At 44.3% G+C, this 19,670-nt stretch overlaps 1 protein-coding gene across 6 annotated transcripts in view; it reads right to left on the bottom strand.

The window, feature by feature from the left end:
* ep300b (E1A binding protein p300 b) overlaps positions 1 to 19,670 on the bottom strand; it is a 32,368-nt gene that overhangs the window by 4,055 nt on the left and 8,643 nt on the right. For 3 of the 6 annotated variants that reach the window (XM_069701314.1, XM_069701318.1, XM_069701313.1), the window contains exons 10-30: positions 19,401 to 19,584; positions 19,012 to 19,089; positions 18,750 to 18,835; positions 18,459 to 18,611; positions 17,586 to 18,122; positions 16,963 to 17,202; positions 16,662 to 16,857; positions 15,443 to 15,594; positions 12,937 to 13,176; positions 11,588 to 11,676; positions 10,273 to 10,383; positions 7,916 to 7,972; positions 7,604 to 7,681; positions 6,966 to 7,033; positions 4,791 to 4,941; positions 2,706 to 2,966; positions 2,417 to 2,582; positions 1,953 to 2,120; positions 1,681 to 1,842; positions 1,225 to 1,506; positions 1 to 869 (exon numbers count right to left, since the gene is read on the bottom strand). The exon at positions 1 to 869 is cut by the window's left edge. In XM_069701314.1, the coding sequence (XP_069557415.1) occupies positions 1 to 869; positions 1,225 to 1,506; positions 1,681 to 1,842; positions 1,953 to 2,120; positions 2,417 to 2,582; positions 2,706 to 2,966; positions 4,791 to 4,941; positions 6,966 to 7,033; positions 7,604 to 7,681; positions 7,916 to 7,972; positions 10,273 to 10,383; positions 11,588 to 11,676; positions 12,937 to 13,176; positions 15,443 to 15,594; positions 16,662 to 16,857; positions 16,963 to 17,202; positions 17,586 to 18,122; positions 18,459 to 18,611; positions 18,750 to 18,835; positions 19,012 to 19,089; positions 19,401 to 19,584 (4,328 nt within the window). The remainder of the gene's footprint in view (positions 870 to 1,224; positions 1,507 to 1,680; positions 1,843 to 1,952; positions 2,121 to 2,416; positions 2,583 to 2,705; positions 2,967 to 4,790; positions 4,942 to 6,965; positions 7,034 to 7,603; positions 7,682 to 7,915; positions 7,973 to 10,272; positions 10,384 to 11,587; positions 11,677 to 12,936; positions 13,177 to 15,442; positions 15,595 to 16,661; positions 16,858 to 16,962; positions 17,203 to 17,585; positions 18,123 to 18,458; positions 18,612 to 18,749; positions 18,836 to 19,011; positions 19,090 to 19,400; positions 19,585 to 19,670) is intronic. The other 3 variants (XM_069701315.1, XM_069701316.1, XM_069701317.1) reach the window with 3 other exon arrangements.

The following is a 19,670-nucleotide window of genomic DNA, read 5'->3' as shown; positions in this document are numbered from 1 at the left end:
GAACCTAGTGGTCTGCTGCCATATGGAGGCAGATTGTTGGGGTGCTGTTGGAGCTGAGGGTTGCCACCTGCTCCACTTTGCTGCTGCTGCACCTGAGGAAGCATCTGCTGCTGATGCTGGGGAGAGTTCATCATCACTCCTGCTCCACCACCTCCACCCGCCATCTGCTGGAACTGGTGATGAACAGCATGTTGAGGAGTCATCCCCCCTGGCTGCTGCTGCTGCTGCTGCTGCTGTACTCCAGGTCCAGGACCCATTCCCTGCTGTGGGACTGGAGGCATGGTCTGGGTCGGGGTCTGGGGAGTTGGGGGTTGGGTTCCGACAGATGTTGGGGTACTGGGTGCTGTGGTACCATTGTTTCCTGGTGACGGGAGTCCTACCACAGGTCCTCCCGGTGGCCCTCCGGCTGCTTGCCCCACCCTCTGCATGCTGGCCATCCTCCTCCTCAACATCTGGGCCTGCTGGAGTCGGTGCTGCAGCTGCTGCTGCCGGAGCTTCTGCTTGATGTTCAGACAGAACGGGACGGGACATTTATTCTCCTGACAGTGTTTGGCGTGGTAGCAGCACAGAGCAATGAGCTGTTTGCAGATGGGACAGCCGCCGTTCGTCTTGCGCTTGCAACCTTTCGTGTGCTGAACAACACGCTTCATCTTCTGGCAGGACGGCAGCGAGCAGTTGGCGTTGCGGCACTGGCACGCGTGCACCAGCGACTGGATGCAACGCTGGATGCTGAGGCGGCGGGAGTCGCCGGGGCTCTGGGTGGCTGCTGCTGCCTGGTTGTTGCTGTCATCATCCAACCCGAGCCCCAGCTTGTCCATCTTGTGCTCATGACCTTTAGTGTTGTAGCAGGTGATGCACAAGTCGTAGTCCTGGAGAGGGAGCGGGGGGAGGGGAGGGAAAATAAATAATGATCAAAATACTGGATTAACTAAGATGTAACTTTCCAATTAAATTGCTACAAATCAATTCCATATCCATTGTACGTTCACTAAACTCTGAGCAGTCCTGTCTTAAGCTGTGTATACTTTTGATGAGCCCCCAAACTACGAAACCGTCGTGCAACTATCAGGTCAATGGAAACGCTGAAGGCTTCGCTGTTGGCGTCTAGTTTTCCCGTCTAAACTAAAAAACATTTTATAGGCTTGCTTGTACCACCACAGAAACTGAGACTCAGTCCGCCCAGGAACTGCTTGAGGAAAAAAGATAGATTTCATTGATTCTCACCTCGCAGACAGTGCAGTGGAAGCGCGTCTCCACGTGGTGTTTACACTCGTTGCACGTATAGACGAAGCGGTCCTGGCTCTGGTTGTGCAGTTCCACCAACATACACATGGAGCTCCATTTGGACCTCCTGAGAGAGCTGAACTCCAAGTGCTTGTCCCTGGCCAGAGTCAGAAAGGCATCGCGGCCGTCCATCAGATCGCAAGCCATCAGCGGGTCTGAGTCGGTGATGGGGGGCAGCGAGTTGGCGGTGGGCCCGGCAATGAGGCGGATGACAAAGAAGACCTGCCAATTAAGAGAGGAGAAGGTAAGATGTGGGTTTTCTCAGCTCAGGGGGGGGGCATCGACGTGACACCTCTGATGAATCAAATCACTGTTTTGTTCTGTTTGTAAAACCAGACCGTATAATCCAATAAAAGAATAAGCAGCTCTTGCTACAGTTCAATTAGATTCCCATACCTCCTTGTGTTTCTCCATGGTCGCGTAGAGTTTCTGGGACAGGTCATTGGAAACGTTAGGCATCCCTGGTTTCTTCTTATTGGCTCGGCTCAAGCTACTCTTGTTTTTGCTCGTCTTTTTGTTGTTCTTCTTTTTGGCATTCTTGCTGTCTCCTTTTGTGGCCTGTGAACATTTTAATGTTCATTTCAGTACACCTCCAAGAACAACGTAAATGATGACAGAAATTAGCCTGAACAAGGGGATGATCACGTGCGGACTCTTGTTCTACTCACATCTGTGCTCTCATTGGAGGTACTGTTCTCCTCCCTCTTCCTCTCCTCCTCCTCCTGCTCCAGCTCCTTGATACTCTCCTCCAGTACGTTGGGCCAGAAGTCACCCTCAAAGTATGGCAGCTCCTTGGCACTGGTCAGCCGGTCCTCTGTTGCCTGCTTGAAGATGTCCTGAAGGGACAAAGAGGAGGAAACGGAGTAATGCTGTTAATGTCACTGCAAAGCCTTTTCAAAGTTTTAGAAAAAGACCAAAATACAGAACTGAGGTTTAAAGTTCACACGGTTCAAACAGCATGCGAGAAAACAATGTCAACACGTGGTCCATTTAGTAGCTGTATGGGCAGACGTAGTCGTGGATATGCTTTTAAATAATTTAAGAATTTAGCAGAACAGCTAGTAAAGGGACTTGTGGTGAAACAAAGAGGGAACTTAAGCATTAGGGAGAAGTTTAAAACGAAATGTCTTGCCTTGTAGTCATGGACGATGCGCTCAGCAACAGCCTTGTCCAGCATCTTCTTGTACCACTCCTGCAGGCGTTTTGGCTTGGGGATCTTCTGGTCCACTGGGTGACAATGGAAGATGTAATCATCCCCCTCACTGGGAGGACAGGCCCAGATATGACCCGCTGTATACCTGAGACAAGAAGACATGCATTTATTGAGCCTCATCATTATATGCTTGTGTCGCTAGAAGGCTCACAGTCGTCACGTAGAGAAATCATTTGCGTGTATCATGTATCAGGTTATGTTTTCTTACCCCATTCTCCTGACGTACTCCAGGTAGCCCAGCAGGATCTCGTGGTAGACGGCAGTCCTGAGGTATCGAGGTTGAAAGAAGTGCACGCTGTCCAGGTAAGAAATGTACACTCGCCTCTGATTGGGAGGCGGGCAATCCGAGCCGTACTCTTGGACGTGCATGCCGAAAAAACACACGTCTGCTCCGTCAATGTCCTCAAATGCAAACAAGGCTTTCATCCTGTACGGAAAAGACTCTGACATCTCTCCACTGTCCACAAACCTAGAGGAGAAAAAAAAAGTCAGGGTGAGAAAAACAGCTCTGAAATCCAAGCGCGTCACCTCCAACTCCTCCCCGCTGTTTCTCGACTGTAACGGTGTAGCAAAGCACAACACGTGGATGTGTGGAAACAGTAACTTGTTTTGCTTTACGAAAATGAGCTGCTTCAGACAGAATTCCCAAAAATGTGGTGTTTAATGTCAACAGGACAAAAGGATATTAAGTGTGAAGGCAATCAGCTCTAGATAACCCAACACAGAGACTTTATACTGTACAGCTGTAACTATGGGTGGTCTCAAATAAAATTCACTACTAGGCTGCTGCCAAGTCAAGTTTTTTGTGCCTGAAAAGCAAAATTGTCCACTTCCTAATGTTTTGCTACACCACAGTATTTAACAACCTCTAGTCATTTACAGACATGTTGTTGCTCTGCTGTCCACTCTGGTCAGCCAGCTGTTGCTTTGGAGTTGTTTTTTTTTTTTTTAACAGTGTGGAGGAACAGCAACCCGTACAGGGTTTCCCCGTCTGAAACTGGTCCTGAAGACGTGCTGCACCCAGAACTCCTCCACACATCTTAACCACTGATGATACAAATCAAGCTGCTCAGCTCAATTCAGACTCTGGCAATCACTATTTGGAGACATGTTTATGGAACAAAGTCCAGCTTGACTTCCGACCTGCTGCAGGACTCATTAGCCCCTGTTGGTCGCTGATGGTCACTTTGTAGGGCTGGGTACTTCGATACTTCTACGGCACCAACCGAAATGCATCAATACCACCCACTATCGGAAAATGCCTAGCCCTTCCATACAAAATTTGATACCTGGGATACATCCATATTTCCGTTTTAAAAATGCATAATTTTTCCTGCGTTTACGCAAAAGTCTATATCATCAGCGTCAGTGAGCTACAGCTTTTCCCATATATAGACTCTGCTTGGACAAAGTCACCCAGTTTCAACTTCGGTAAATCTCACATAAGGACAACCTTATTTCACCCTTTCAAACTAATTTCTGGCCACACAATTCCCCGAGGCTTCTCTGTGTGCAGCCGGCCAGCAGGTGTCTACTGATAGCCTACATGTGAGGCGTTCAGGGAACATCTGTAAAGTGCAGCTCAGAGAACCACCGTGGTTACTCTCCTCCTCTAAATTGCATGCAAACTAAAGGTTTGTACCATAATGATGAGGGGATTTTCTTAAATTGTCATCATAAAAAGTGTAATTCTGAGATCGGTGTCAAAATCCAGGTATTTGTTATGGAAATTGTTTGAATGATACCCAGCCCTAGCATATTTACCATTGTACAAAGTGATCAACCAGTCACCTGCTGAGCTGAACAAGACAGATAGAGACACGTCACCCCCTCAATGTAGCAACAAAAAGACGGTCTATATCTTTAATAAATGCTGTGAGATGTAGCACCGTAGCTTGTTTTCCCTTTAATAAGCCGAATATTAAATATCATTAAAATCGAACAGTATTCTTCTGTCAGCAGACGAGCTCTTTATTTGAGGTGAGCTGGGCTGTAAAACATGGTGAGGTACCATGTTGTGGCCACTGCCTGGTTCACACACACACACACACACACACACACACACACACACACACACACACACACACACACACACACACACACACACACACACACAGTTTGTATGCTGTGTTGGGAAAAGTTTTCTCTCACAGCAGCTTCTTACTCTGCTGCCAGTGCTTTCATTTTCAATTTTTAATCCACAACTAAATGATCACAGGGAGGAAGCAGTTGTTAACATTGTCCTGATTTGTCACAAAGCTCTCATCTCTAAATGTCAGCAGTGAAATTCTACCTGGACTTCATGCCCGGCTTGACCTCCACCACCTTGTCTGAGACGTGAACCACACGGATGGAGACCTCTCCAGACTCTATGTGATTCTGCCGCTTGAGGTAGTCGTTCACTCGTGATTCCAAATAGCATCCCAGCTTGGTCTGAGGAAGTCCTGAGAAAAACAAAACAAAGGATGAAGAGAAGTGGAGCACAGATGTCGGTGACCATAAAACAGAGATGTGAGAGATGTATCTATCTGTTGTTACTGTCAATACTGTATTCCCTGATGTTATTGTTAAAAGGTCCCATATTGTTTCATTCAAATTTTAAATTTCTTGCCATGTAAATAATGGGAAAATGTCCAAATGGTCAGTCCATAGATAAATGCACACAGCCTGTATTCAATAACTGTGCCGTTTGGACTTTCTTAAGTTTGTGATGTCACAAACTCACATTCAAGTCATATATGCGCCCTCTGCACAACTCACTGTCCAACCTTTTATGTGGAAGAAAACACTAAAATGTCATTTGGTTGGAGAGCTTAGCAAGCTAAAAGACTGGAGAAAAGCTGTGGTTGGTCTGGGCGTGCGTCACTCAGAAAAGAGTCAGCCCATCAGGAGAGAGCGTCATTGATATCAACGTGCCTTAAAGATACAGACACAAACAGCCTGTTCTTGGCAGATTTCTGATAGCAGCCTTAGAGACAAGATGTTAAACTTTTTGAGATGATTTTTGGTACCTAAAACCATACAAATATTTTCTCCATGAATATTAAGATTGCAAATAAAACACAATAATGTGCAAGATATGGGACCTTTACTCTATCTTTGTAACTGCAACCATTTTAGTGCCCTTATCGCTCTGGCTGAAGTTTTCCCTAATTAGGCGACAACAGCAGCAGAGGGACAGAACCTGTAACTGACTACATACAACAAAGGGAGGCTGTGGCTCAGATGGTAGAGCGGGTTGCACACGAATCGGAAGGTTGGTGGTTCGATCCCCAGCTCCTCCTGTCCACATGCCTAAGTGTCCCTGAGCAAGACACTGAACCCTAAGTTGCTCTGGATGTACCATGGTGTGTGAATGTGCTCCTGAAGGCAGCACCTTGCATGGTGATCTGTCTCATTAGTGTGTGAATGGGTGAATCGCTTTGAGACCGAAAGGTGATAAAGCGCTATACAAGTACAGACCATTTACCATCAGCATCTGTTCTGGGTGAGTCACAATTGGTCAGCTCAAAGTACAGGTGTGAATGCACCCAGGACACACTGAGATCTGATCAGCTCAGATAACAGTAGGAGGCTGTCTAGGACACATATGGCTACTTCCTGTGCTTGTATCTGACCTGGTCCTTTAACAGATCTTAGACCTCGACACTTCTTATTTTATTTGTTACCAGAAAAAAAATGTCCTGTGTGATTCTGTCGAGTGCAGCTAAACTATACAGACAGTAGGACAGATTTACCTCTAAACTAGTGGCTATAAAGGAGCTGTTTGGTGTCAGTCTATTTACTGAGCATATCGTCTATATTTCAGACACAACTGTGGAAGAGCCGCCGCTCCTTCACACAGTTCATTTATCCACCGACCCTCTCAAACCTGATGGAATACTTAAATAATCTATTAAAAGGATTAAATTATCGCTTCGACTCCTTGCGTTTCTGTTCGGGTTTATTTACTTGTTTATTTATGTCATGTACGTGTTCATTTGCATATAAAGCGGGGAAATGAGATGCCATCAAATGTGGTCAATTGAGACGCATGATAATGCCGGTTGTGAACAATGAGCTGTCCACTGGTGTTCACATCATCTAGGACACATAATGCCGGGTGTGAACAGCCCCTCAGTCGGTTTGCAAGCTGTTATTTGTTCTCTTTCCCACCTTTCCAACTTCCACTGTCACTGATAAAGAGGGTGAAGTTCTGTTGATCGCAGAGAGGTGGAAAACAGACCAAATGTGTTCAACTGATTAAATCCTGGCTGCCGACTCAAAAGGAGAAATTTATTTCTGATTGTTGTTATTTTTTTAATACAATTTAAGATGTAAAAGTAACTGTAGGCTTATTATTCATCACTGGTGTAATTTTAAGAAATGAAAAAGGATCTAATGCCAAGATGAAAAGATACAAGAACACGAAGTGGAAGGAAAGAAGGGAGGGCTGTAAAACAGAGGCATGAAATGAGCTGCTACTTACTTTTGGCTGCGTATTTGTTCTCTTTCCGCGTCTTGTTGGCTTTTTTGAGGCAGCTGTCACAAACAAAGCTGTGATCGGGAGGAAACAGTAAATGGTTAAAATATACAAGTCACCATCAGCTCTGTCACAATAAGTACTGATGACAGTGATTAAGTGGCTTCAATCAAGAGAGGACTTGGCCTTTTCATGTCAGTCTTCCTGTCTTTAAACAACTCGCATGACTTTGTAATCTTTTAATTACAAACAGACCCCACATGAAGGGAGATCAAACTCTGAGGAATGAGAGATCTGCGCTGCACTGGAGCTGCAGGATATTGTTTGTGTCTCTTGCTGCAACACAGAGGCAATTTTTGCCCTGATGTAATGATCAAGACTTAAAAAATCTTTGTTTCAAACGGCACCTTAAGATTTCCGAATGCGTGATCTTAAACAGAAGTTTGTACGACTACATAAAAGTGTGTATTAGGACTTCACAGTCGTAGTTTTCCAGCACCTTAATTGATAGTTTTTGAGGGGGACGATTTCAAAGCTTTTCAAAGACCGATTTATTTTTTATCCTCAGTCACGCAACAGACGTGACTGACTTGTAACGTCTGTTGCGCAAGTGTGCGTGTGTGTGTGTATGATAGCTGGCTCACCCTGACGGCCATATGGTTTCATGATGCAGGACGCAGATCTGGTGCATTTTACGACCGCAGTCAGTACATTCCACAAGTCTGAGCAGAGACGGAACGAGAAGACAAAAGACAGACACAAACCCCAGAGTTAAAAAGGCAAAACGCGTCACGCATGATGGAACAGGCTGTTCGTTCTTCCGCAGAGGCAACAAAATACTGCAACAACAAAATCTAAAATCATGAAACAATCTAAACTAAATACAAGACCGGATCTAGAGGCAAAACATGTGCACTAATCACAAATAAAGTTAACGGGTTAAGAAGGGCACATACAGCTCGGGGTCGAGTGTGTCGTTCTTCTTTCGCTGGAACTGCTCTTTGTTGATGGACCTGTGGCAAACATCAGAAAAACAAAATACTGTCATCAACTCTTTAGTTCTCTAACCTCAATAAAAAAAAAAAATTAAAAAAAAAAAAGATGTTCATCTCAACATACTGTTATATTGATTATTTATTGTACAAAAGAAATCAAAAACAAGAAGCCTTTGAAAATCTTGAACCTCTTTTATCCCACCGAGCTGCTGCTGTCGTCAGTAACCACAAACTCATGCTGTGCAGCTAAACGCTGCTCAATCCCACAGGACCTTTGGCCTGATAATGGTGATGATAAATTAATTAATCTATTTTCTTAATCAATTTACAATCGAGTCTACAAAATTAGGGGAGCGCTTGTCATGATCGATTTAGTCTCTCAAGCCAGACTTTTCTTCGCCGCACTGTGTCAGCCGAAGAGAACGAACTGACTGTTTTGTTTTTTTTTTACTGGCGTTAAAATGGTTAAATCTCTACAAAATCACAAAAAGAACCAAACAGGCCACTTTCAAAACTTTTCAGCGTGTAGGTTTCTAGCTCCAAGGTCGTTGAAGTCGACAACATAAACCTGCATAGTTCTACCTGTGGAAGGTCAGACTATGATTGATTAAACGGCTTAATGTGTTATTTATTAAATCACCATTTTGGTCAACAAATAGTAAATAATCGCCTGTTTCCCAGACTGCAGGGTGACATTCTCAAATGTTTTGTAAGTCAAACATCCAAATTTATTTAGTTTGCTGTCATTTATGACAGAAAACCCTAAAAATCCTCCCATTTGAGACACTAAAATCATCAAATGTTGGCATTTTTACTGATTTTACCAACATAATATAACCGATCGAGTTACTGACTAATTATCAGGAAATTAGTGAAAGATATTGGCGATAGTCTCACAGTACACTAGAAAATACCATCCAAGTCTTGTTTTTTTTCCAACCAAAAGCTCAAAGATAATTTATTTCCAAATATATAGAAACTTAGAAAAGCAACTAATCCTCACATAAGAGCCAATGAATGTTTTTTTTGGTAATAATGTCGGTTAAAAAAAAAACAACTTCTGTTGATGGAAAAAAAAAACGATGCCACTCAAAATGCGAGGGCACAGTGCACTTTCAGTTATCTTATTATCATCTCCACCAAAAGGTGAGACTTTTGGTGCATTTTGGATTTAAAAATCAGTTCTGCACGACGTATGTAAAGTGTTTTGCGGATACTTGGTTCTCAATTGCTGAATCACATCAGTTTATCTCTGATCTCAGACACTAACAAAAGACACCAGCTGACCAACACACACTGCAGAACTTAAGAACACCTAACTCAACACCGTCGAGACAAACAAAGTGACTCAGTTCAGACTATACAGCACAGTGGAGAGCAGTGGCTTCCATCAGTGTTGGCATTGCTCTCCAGTGCAGGAGATGTAACATTAACACACAGCGAAGCACCTTCACTCCCGTTCATGGAGGCAAAAAAAATAACATTCAATCCCTGACGTTGGTCAGTTAACTACTTTTATTCATTATTGTCATACAGGAAGAAGGAAGTAAAATGCTTCCAGGTTTATGCAGTTAAATGAATTTACTCGCACGAATCTTTACTGCTTTCTTCAGCTCAGACCAAGACCTCTATCAACCAGTTAGCTCAACTTCGTTAGCAGCTCAGTGGGTAAAGGACAGGAGCAACGGTCAAGTAATGGCTCCATCTTTCTTTTTATTGAATCCAGAGTCAATTCTGAATCAAAGTGACAATTGAAAATGTATTTTCATTCTGATTGTTGGAGTCGCAAACATTTCAAACGCCTAAATGTTTGTCACCCAATAAAACACAAAAAGACAAATGATTGCTCTTATATTAAAACCGTTGCCAATAAATTCACAGTCAACTGACTAATTGGTAAATCAATCATTGCAGTTAAACAGAGCTGTGCTTATATTGAATTTTGGGTCAAATGTAACCATGCACAAGACACATCCAATATTTCCATTTGATGTAGTGGTGCAGCCATGAATACCTACTTTAACTCTATTTAATCGTATTCAATATTTCAGTCAATGCAAACACCATATAGCTCCAATAAGACATGTAGTAAGCTGATACAAGCTGAATTCATGGAGTGAAGTCATTTTTCTAACCTGAAAGTTACTTGAGGCAAAAAAGGAAAATACTGGAAGTTAAGAGATTTAACCTTAAATATGCGCTTGCATAGATTAGATAACCCAAAACATGTGGCTGTTTATAACAGCTGATTTTAGTGCTGAACATCAGAGCTGTTGCATGTTCTGCGTAAAGGAAGGTAAGAGTGTGATGGTACTCACGTCTGAGGCTGGGAGGGGTCATCCCCCAGGGAAACACTCTCGCCTTGGATTTCGTTGAAACACTTCTCACAGAAGTGGTACCTGTCAGCAAGAAGCCCATATTTTGGTGAACTACACCGTTCGTCATCAGCACAGCCAATCACAGAGAGGGCACGAAGAAGCAGCCGCCAATCAGGGCAGGGCAGGACAGGCCAGGGGGCGGACACACAGGAGGCAGAGGGCAAGGTAGGTCGTCGCCGGGAGGCAGCAGCCAATCGTGATGCAGGGTTTTTGTGTGGGCGGGTGTTTTGATTTTGCGCGTAAATTTCGGAGGGGATGATTGGTCACACCAAAGCAGGCCAATGCAGACATCACAAGCGTTAAAAAAAGGAGGGAGAAGAGGGGGAGAAGGGGAGAGAGAGATGGGGGTTGGGGGAGGGTCAAAATGAATATTAAATAAAAAAAAGCGTGAAATAAATCGTTACAGGTCAGACAAAGACAATGAAGGGACAGAGAGGGAGGGACGGACGGACAAGATGTAAACAACAACCAACAGAGGACAGAGAGCCAAGGCAAAGCAAAGATTAGCGTCAGACGTCCAGTGGTAAACAACAACAACATTACAGCAACATGAGAGACCACTAGGAGCTGTGGAGGAGGAAGGGAGTGAGGATACGAGTCTCCAAACATGAGAAGGTGGATAAGGAAAATAAATAAATGGTAAAGCAACAGAGACCCATCATCCTTTATGTTCATTTATAAAGTGGGAACCTCTCTTCTGGTGGTGAGGATGGTCCCACACCCACTCCTCCCCACTCCCCACTCCGTCGTAAATATCAGACATGTCTTGTACACAGTGGGAAACAATGGTGCAACAAATAAGAGAGTCACTGCTGAGGAAGACTGGAGCCCACTTTATGAATGACAACATAATGAAAATTAAATCGATGACCTATGAAGATGGAGATGGAGCCAGGGTAACCATTTGAAGCCAAATTAAAACTCATCTGTGATTGTACTGATTGGTTGATGCTATGCTGGAGGAAATATAGAATCAATGTGCAAAATACAACACGACACACAAGCTGATCTCACTGGCTGCAGTTTCATAGCAAAAAGAGTCTTAATATCAACAATGCTTTGTTGTGTGTGTGTGTGTGTGTGTGTGTGTGTGTGTGTGTGTGTGTGTGTGTGTGTGTGTGTGTGTGTGTGTGTGTGTGTGTGTGTGTGTGTGTGTGTGTGTGTGTGTGTGTGTGTGTGTGTGTGTGTGTGTGTGTGTGTGTGTGTGTGTGTGTGTGTGTGTGTGTGTGTGTTCCAATGTGTCGACAGCCCTTACCTGTTCTGGTAGCTAAAATAAGCAGCGTCACGTTGGATGGTGCATAATTGTTTTCCATAGCAGCATAGAGTTTGGGGGGAAAACTCAAACTGCAAAAGCAAAGAGAGAGAAACAAAAAGACAAATGTTGCTTGCAGACCTGTTTTCTGAAGAAGGTTCGACACAAACTGAATAAAATGCAGCTGCCACACATAGGACAGACTCCTCACATGCAAACAAGTTCAAAACACACCTGTGTGTTTCTGAGTTCATACCCACACAATGTGGTCACACCCATCTTAAACCAACCCTTATATTAATTGTCTGGTAAATAGGCTCAAAAACTGGGATACAATTAGCAAAGTTTTGTGTGATTTTCTTCCAGAGAATTTGCAGAAATTGCAATTTAAAGAAAAAAAGAGAAATAAATCTAGATTTTCAACAAAAAAAAGAGGACCTAAAAAGAGTCATGTGAAATCACTTCCTATAAGTATAAAAAAAAAAATCGGAGTCATTAAAGAAACTTAGGTATACAAAACAGTTGTGTAATATAGAATATATAGGCTACGTCTTCTGTAAAAATTATTATTTAAAATGCTTTTTAAACATTCATTCTACACTAGAAAAACAAAGTCCCATCCTTTACAGCTGAAGGGTTGTATATATTCATGTAACCTAACACATGCGGTATGATCAGACTCTCACAGGGCTGTGTGATGATTGGCAGCCTAATTCTAATGATAAAACCACATTTCCTTCACTTCCAGACTTCACTTCCAGTTTAACATTTTCTTTCCTGGTTACATGGCATGTGGTTTATTTTGATGAGAGGTTATAGAGCCTTGCTGCTTGTAAATAAGTAGGTATTTTTGCTGATAAGGTTTTGTTCTTAGAGGCTGACTTTGTGCTGTAATGCCTTAAACAGGGCTTCTATTGAGGACCTTTAAGCAGCGATTGCTTGATTTGCATTAAATATTGCAATTGCAAGATTGCGATGTCCTGGTTGACTGTATAAGGAAACACTATTGTGTTGCGTACTTTAAATACTGGAAACAAAAAGAAACCACAAATCTGCCTTTATCCAAACAAATTAAAATCCCACAGCCAGCATATCTAAAGGAAGAGAACAGAATGGCCTTCTTTTTTTTTAATGTTATGGTTTTTGTTCTTACTGTAACTATGTTTACATTTGCAGTCTTTTCTCATCTATTTTTCCACCATAAAGTGAACATGTATGTCACTCTAGAAGCCGAACTACGACTTTAAAACACAGACCTGACCTGAAATTACCTCAATTACAAAGGTAGGAAAAATGTCTTCACTTGTTTTTCTCCTCAGGAAAATAAAAAGACAAAAACAGTTGTGCCTCACCTTCCTCCCACAACAGTAGCCGAGGCCCTGCATGACGGGATCGATCTCCGCCTCAAACACCTCAGCCAGCTTGGAGCAGTACTTGTAGACGCGGGACGTCTTGCGGTTGTACAGCCACGCGTTGTTGAACATCAACCAGATGTCCTCCACGTACTGCCACGGCTCTTGGTACTGTCCGGTGTCCAGCTTCCGCTTGATGGTTGACAGGTCCATGGGGTTCTTCACGATATCAAAGTAGTCCTGGTTTGGAAAGGGCGCCGTCCGGATTAAAGAGACAGGTTGAAGGACAGTTCAAGAGTTTGAGAAAGGTCAGAGGAGGGAGAGGAGGAAGAGGTGCAGCGAGACGCAGGGAGGGTTTGGTCACCCCAGAGAAAGAGGAAGTCGAGAGATAAAAGGGAAGAAGAGGATGACCAACGTCATCAGTGTCCGCCGAAGGTGTGATGAGGGCGTCGCAGTCGACCAGTTGGGACCAGAGTAGGGAGAGAAGAGGGTGCAGGGGGACAATGTTGTTGAGCGCTGCAGAGAAGAAGGTTCACGTGCAAACAGAGAGACATGACAACTTCTGCCCTCCAGCTCTCTGCTTTGCACCCTACATTTAAAGTCTAAACCTCAAGCTGTGCTGTGAGCAGAGGTCCGGGGACCGCCGGTCTGTCCGGTCCTCTGCTGCTCATACAACCATTCAAAAACTGAAAAACTAGCTACAGATGGGATTTTAATTCACACAATCATACTGCAACTGAAGGTCTGTCATATGATTATTGAATTATTTATCAATTGACTTTTCCTGAATGATTCTTTGCTGAGGTCTGAAAGCAAATAAAACTTCTAGGCCTGAGATCAGGGTGCAAAACCAAGAAGAACAGAGCAGTGGCAAAAGCAAGAGGCATACAGAGATCTACTGTTTTAAGCAACATAGTGGTTGGCATTAACAACGCCAGCAGCATGAGCGGCAATACGATGGCAGAGTTAAAGCCAACAGTGCTGAGGTGAAGCAAATGTGTGTGTGTGTGTGTGTGTGTGTGTGTGTGTGTGTGTGTGTGTGTGTGTGTGTGTGTGTGTGTGTGTGTGTGTGTGTGTGTGTGTGTGTGTGTGTGTGTGTGTGTGTGTGTGTGTGTGTGTCTGTGGGTCTGTGGGTCTCCAAGTTGTTTTTCTGTTCCCATCTTCTGCTGCCCTCCGCTTCTCCTCAAAAACTGAAGCACCGTCAGAGAGAGAAGCAGAGAGGAGCACGAGGAAAAGAGAAGCTTTTTTGGAGATTCAACAACAACAACAGAAAAAGGAGGGAGGTGCGAGTTTCAAAGAGCAGGGTCCATCTCCGTGTCACCATGGCAACAAGAGTTCGGAAACAGACCCTCATCTCTGAGTGGAACCACTCGCATGAACAAACAAGTGATGCACATTACCACGTCAGTCACTTTTTTTTTTTTTTTATAGATCCCACCAGGCTGGGAGTGAACTTACATTTTCAATCAGTCAAATGAAAATGTTGTATAATTATACACCAGAGGAAAGTTGCATCACTTGACTGTGGAGGTTCCTGAAGCAGAGGTGAGCTGGCAGCCCGCTGCTTTGCTCACCTCTGCTCTGAAAATGGAGTTCATTAAATTTCATATTGAGGCAGTTGGAGGACGGACTCCGTCGCTCTGTTTTAGTGCGACATGGTCTTTTTTCAAGTCCCCCCAATTTGAATGCCATGAAGGTAAAAGGTACTGTCCCGCCTCTACACGCTGCCCACCTGAGCACTGTCACACTACGACTGGTGAGGAACTGAACTAGAAAGCTAGCATTGGAACACTACGATGAAAACTAGAAAAAAAAAACTTTGTGATGGGAACCTAAAATGTGATGTCAAAAGGCAAATTAAAGTGATAAACGAAAGCAACTGGCTCATGAACTGCAAAACAGTCTCTCGTTTTGAAATTGCTCACTGAAATAGAGTCGCTATTGTCTCTTTATTGTAGTGGGTGAGCTGTGAAAGACAAACAGCTGCTAATCAATGAGCTACAATACTCAGATGGAAATTTGGATCAGGTGATTTTTTTTTTAATTTATTTTTTGTAATCTTATAATGATTGGGCTTTCTACAAATCAGATAAAATGATATCAACTGAGTAACATCCATCAAAACATAAACGTCTGGTCCAATAACGTTTCATATCCAATTTGCATTTATGTTCATAAGAGTCATTGCTTTCATTTATAAATGACAGACTAATACAAACTGGCACACAAACGAAAACACACGCGCGCACACATACACACACACACACACACACACACACACACACACACTCAAATCTTAACTTCTGACATGCAATGGAACAAACGTCCACTCAAAGAGTAAAGAAACTGTAAGCAAGAATGTAAAATGAAATTAAACAAATATGGCAACTATGACAAAAAAATAAATAAATATTTTAGATGGAAAAAACTGAAAATATATAAAACAGAAAAAAAGCTACGTTTTCAGAGGAGTTGAAGCAAAATGGCAGCCAGTGCAGTCCCTTACCAGGTTAGTTTTGTTACTAGTTCGAATACGTACGGGTATTCCCAGTAACTGGGGGTCCACCGGCTGACGGAAGGGAAGGGACTCGGGGTCCTGCCGGTACAGAGCCTCCAGAGTGGGCATCAGAGCCTGACGCAGCTCCTCAGGCTTGAAGACTGGAAAAACAAAACCGAAATGAGCGAGAGAAGAGGCAGGACGGCGAGCAGTGAAACTCTGACGACACCTACAGCTCACATCAAACACAGCACGCCATCAGGCGAAGGACGTAGGCCGCAGTCACGTTAACAACCGTTTGTGTCGTGAACTTTATTGTTCACATACTTCCCTCTGTACTTGTCGTTACCGGAGGACTTAGAGGGAACGCCAGAGAGACAAGGATACAAACATCTGGATGTGCTTGAAGGAAACGTTCAACCCGGTCACTAGTTTGCAGATTCTGTGGTCGCGGGGGACAAAACACCCAATCAGCTCTGTATTTCCAGCATTTTCCACCATGCGTGGATGTAACGGCCTCTGAATTGTTTCCATTTACTTTTGTAGGTCTGTGACGCTGTCACGTCTCCGTACTGCCCACACACCATCCTTACCGGTTATGTGCATGTTGCATCTTTCATTGCGTTGATTTCTGAGGACGTGTACAACCAACGCTCCAAACAGACGCAGGATACGTTCGGCAGCCAGCATGCGAACGCGTAGTTTAAAGCAAGTATGTCTCCGGCTGTAGGACCATTAACTTGTTTGTTGGCCCGCGATCACTCGTCGGTCAGGGGCTACTCGGTTTACTTCAGTCTGCCATTTTGTTCAATGTTATTGAAAATTTAACATAAAATTGCTAAAACTGTTAGCAAGCTTGTCAGCAGGACACGGTTTATTGAAATTCTTTTCACCATGTACTTCTGTCTCGTACCGGTCTGCAAACCAGTGCTCCAGTAGGGAGCAGTTTTTAATCCAGCAGAAGAGATTATATAGAAGTGAAAGTTGCAACAAAGCTGATAAGCTATGATAGCTTGCTATATTTAGGATGCTCTCGATCTGCGTCCCCTCAGAGGTCAGGACTGTCAGGGTGGCCGAGGATTAATGTGTCAAAGGTTACAGAAGTCGTACTCGGTTCGGATCCTCGGACTGAAGTTCTCGTTAGTAACACTACTTTACTTGAGCGCACTTGCCGACTCCACTTGACACCGTGTCCTGTGCAGATGATGGTAGCCGTTCAGTCACTTACTTTTCTTCTTGCTCTGAGTGCTGGCTGGGGAGCTGTTGGTAGCTGTTGAACCGGACCCCTCCTCTTCCTCTTTGGGCTCTTTCTTCACCTCTGGCTTCTTGTCCTCGCTAGTTGCTAATGACGATGACACGGAGGATGAAGAAGTATCCATGGGTTCGCCTTTACACCCGTCTCCTGATGGCTTCTCTTTCTTTATCTGAGAGGAATATTCAGGTGTCAATATACTGATATATCTTTCAATATAAAACAGAGTCTACAACCCTTTAGGCCTGACACCATGTTATATTTTAGACAATCTTACCTCTAGTTTCTCCTCCATCTTCACATCAGATTGACCCTTGCCCATTTTCCCCTTGCCCTCGCTTTGGGAGTCGGTTCCTTCGTCATCCTCCTCCTGCTTCTTCACCTCCATTTTGATGTCCTCCTGGCTGGGAGCAGAGCTATCTACCGTGGTGAGCTGGGAGTTGGGGTCGGCGCTGCTGGTGACGGAGGCTGGAGAGGAAACCTGACCATCTGTTGTCAGAGAAGGCTTCGAAGATAGCTGAGGCAAAAAGGACAAAGATGGAGTGAGGTTCCACACGCACGACTTTTGTAATTCGTTTAAAAAGGAATTATTGCACATTTAAGTCTTTCTTTAAGTTAAGTAGTGCAAAGACCGTCCATTTATTTGCAAAATCTGAACACCTTGGATTTTTTTTAATCAACAAACTTTTGTTTTATAATAAAATGCTCTTTTTTACATTAACTTTTGATTTGTTCTTATTCTTTAAGTAACTAGACTTGCGTGGACACGGGGATCAAGCTCTCCACACAGTTCAGACCCAAAGGCTCACAGAACCAGAGGGATCAGGAGGCTCCAGGCTTACATTTGTCAGTGCTGGGAATGGTAGGAGGCAAAGTGGTGAAAGGGTATGATCTACTCACTGGGGTCTGCGGCAGCTGTAACGGCACATGAGCATTCTGGGTCGGCACTGTAGGGGTCTGAGCTGCTTGGGGGGCTGAAGAAGCCCCGCCCCCAAGCGTCTGCTGTGGCTGATTGGCTTTGTCAGAGGTCACCGCCTGCCCTGATGGCGGCTGCTGCTGCTGCTGCTGCTGCTGCTGCGAGCCTTGTTGTTGTTGCTGTTGTTGCTGTTGGGGGTGCTGTTGAGGGGGCAGCTGGGGTGTGCTGGGGGTGTGTGGTTGTGGGGTCTGAGAACCAGGTAACGTCGGGGGTGTTTGATGGGGCTGAGGCGTTAAGCTGCGCGCTGGTGACGGGGAGTTTGTTCGCATGGGTGGGCAGTGAGGGAAGGAGTTTGGCTGAGTGGAGGTGGAGGATGGAGGCAGGTTGGGTAGCGGCCCAGCACCACTGGCGTTAGCAGACCCCATAGAGCCAGCTGGGGCTCCGGAACCTGGACCAGAAGAGGCAGACTGTGCTGCAGGGCTGCTGGCTGGGAGGGAAGGTGGCGTTGACATCTGGTTCTGCTACAAAGGATAAGACACAGGGCATACATCTGATCAGCCTCTTTAAAATCTATGAAATAAATTAATCACCCGGGGAAGGCTGTGTCAGCCTTTAAACTTTATGTGCCAACAAGAGTTCATTATACATTATTCATCCATTTTTATCAAATCGTTCTGAAAGCGGATGCCTTTGATTGTGCTCATTCACATTCATTCAGCAGGTTTCCCAAATCCAACTCAAAATACATTGTAATTTCAAGTCAATCACTTGTTTTTTTCTGCTTTAACAAAAACCAAAGAACCCTCAGGCACTAAAACTCATCTTTAGGTTACAAGATGCTGTCACTTCTCCCTTACCTGCGGCACAGACGTCTGTGCTCCCTGCTGGTTCATGCCAACAGGGCCAGAACCACGTCCAGGACTGGACCCAGGAAACTGGCCTGGGGGGAGGTACTGGTTCTGCAACTGTGAGACGTTGGGCTGACCCATCCTTGTTGCTCCCATACCCATCTGGAAACAAAACAGCGAGTGACATGTCAAGTCATTTCTTTGCCTTTTGTGAAGCGTACTGTACTTGGAGTTAGTAAGATAATGTCTGAAATTTTGGATGCCTTAAGTAATGATAGAGGTGGTGACATTAATGCTAACCTGGTTCATTGGAGGATTAAGAGGAAGGGGAGGTGTCGACCTCTGACCCATGGACTGCATCCCCATCTGACCAAACTGGTTCATTCCTAAAAGTGAAAGAGGACAAAAAGGGAAACATGTTAATGAGAGGTCAGGAAAACATACATTTTGTACTGTCACTGTTTTCTTTTTGTGGCTTGCACTACTTATTTTAGTATGCAGGTATGTAAAATAAAAAAATAAAAAAAAAAAAAGATTTCCTGTCAATGATTAAGAAACGTACCTGCTGGGTTCTGCATCCTGTTGACCATCTGATTGGGTCCAGCTGGTCGGACCATGGACGGATCAGCGTGAGGACCATCTGACAGGGTGATACAGAGTTAGAGAAATCACAGATCAGTATCACAGAAAACCAGTCAAATCAAATTCATCCCCATCATATTTATAGCATCAGTGAGCATGTGTATGCTCTTTTTCTACAAGATTACACCTCTTTCCATGAATTATATTTCACTTAGTAGATGAAAAATCTGATCAGTGTTCAGCATTATGTGTCATGCAACATGGACTGGGCTCAGCTAAAAGATTTATTATATATAGTTGTGTGTGTGTGTGTGTGTGTGTGTGTGTGTGTGTGTGTGATTGAACTAACAGCAGGGGATGTTTACTTACTCAGCGGTTGACCCGGGGGCATGGGTGGCTGTCCCATGCCGGGAGGCACCTGTGGGAGGCCTGGGGAGGCGATGCCAGGTTGGCCAGGCATCATGCCCTGCTTCTGGAGCCGCGTCCTCCTCTTTTCTTCCAGCTCCTTTTGGATTTTGTAGATCTTCTCTGCCAGAAGGTGGTAGTACTCCGCCTGGAAGGGCCGCAGCAGGAGAAAGGGACGATGTTACAGGACACATCTCGATATAAATACATATATTTCCTCATTGCATATCTGGA

Source organism: Brachyistius frenatus, unplaced genomic scaffold (assembly GCF_029030835.1).
Source record: "Brachyistius frenatus isolate BFR_SWC_R1_liver_20210118 unplaced genomic scaffold, ASM2903083v1 Contig_36, whole genome shotgun sequence".
NCBI lineage: Eukaryota > Metazoa > Chordata > Actinopteri > Embiotocidae > Brachyistius > Brachyistius frenatus.
The sequence above is the reverse complement of the archived record's forward strand: the minus strand, read 5'-3'. Positions and strand labels throughout refer to the sequence as shown.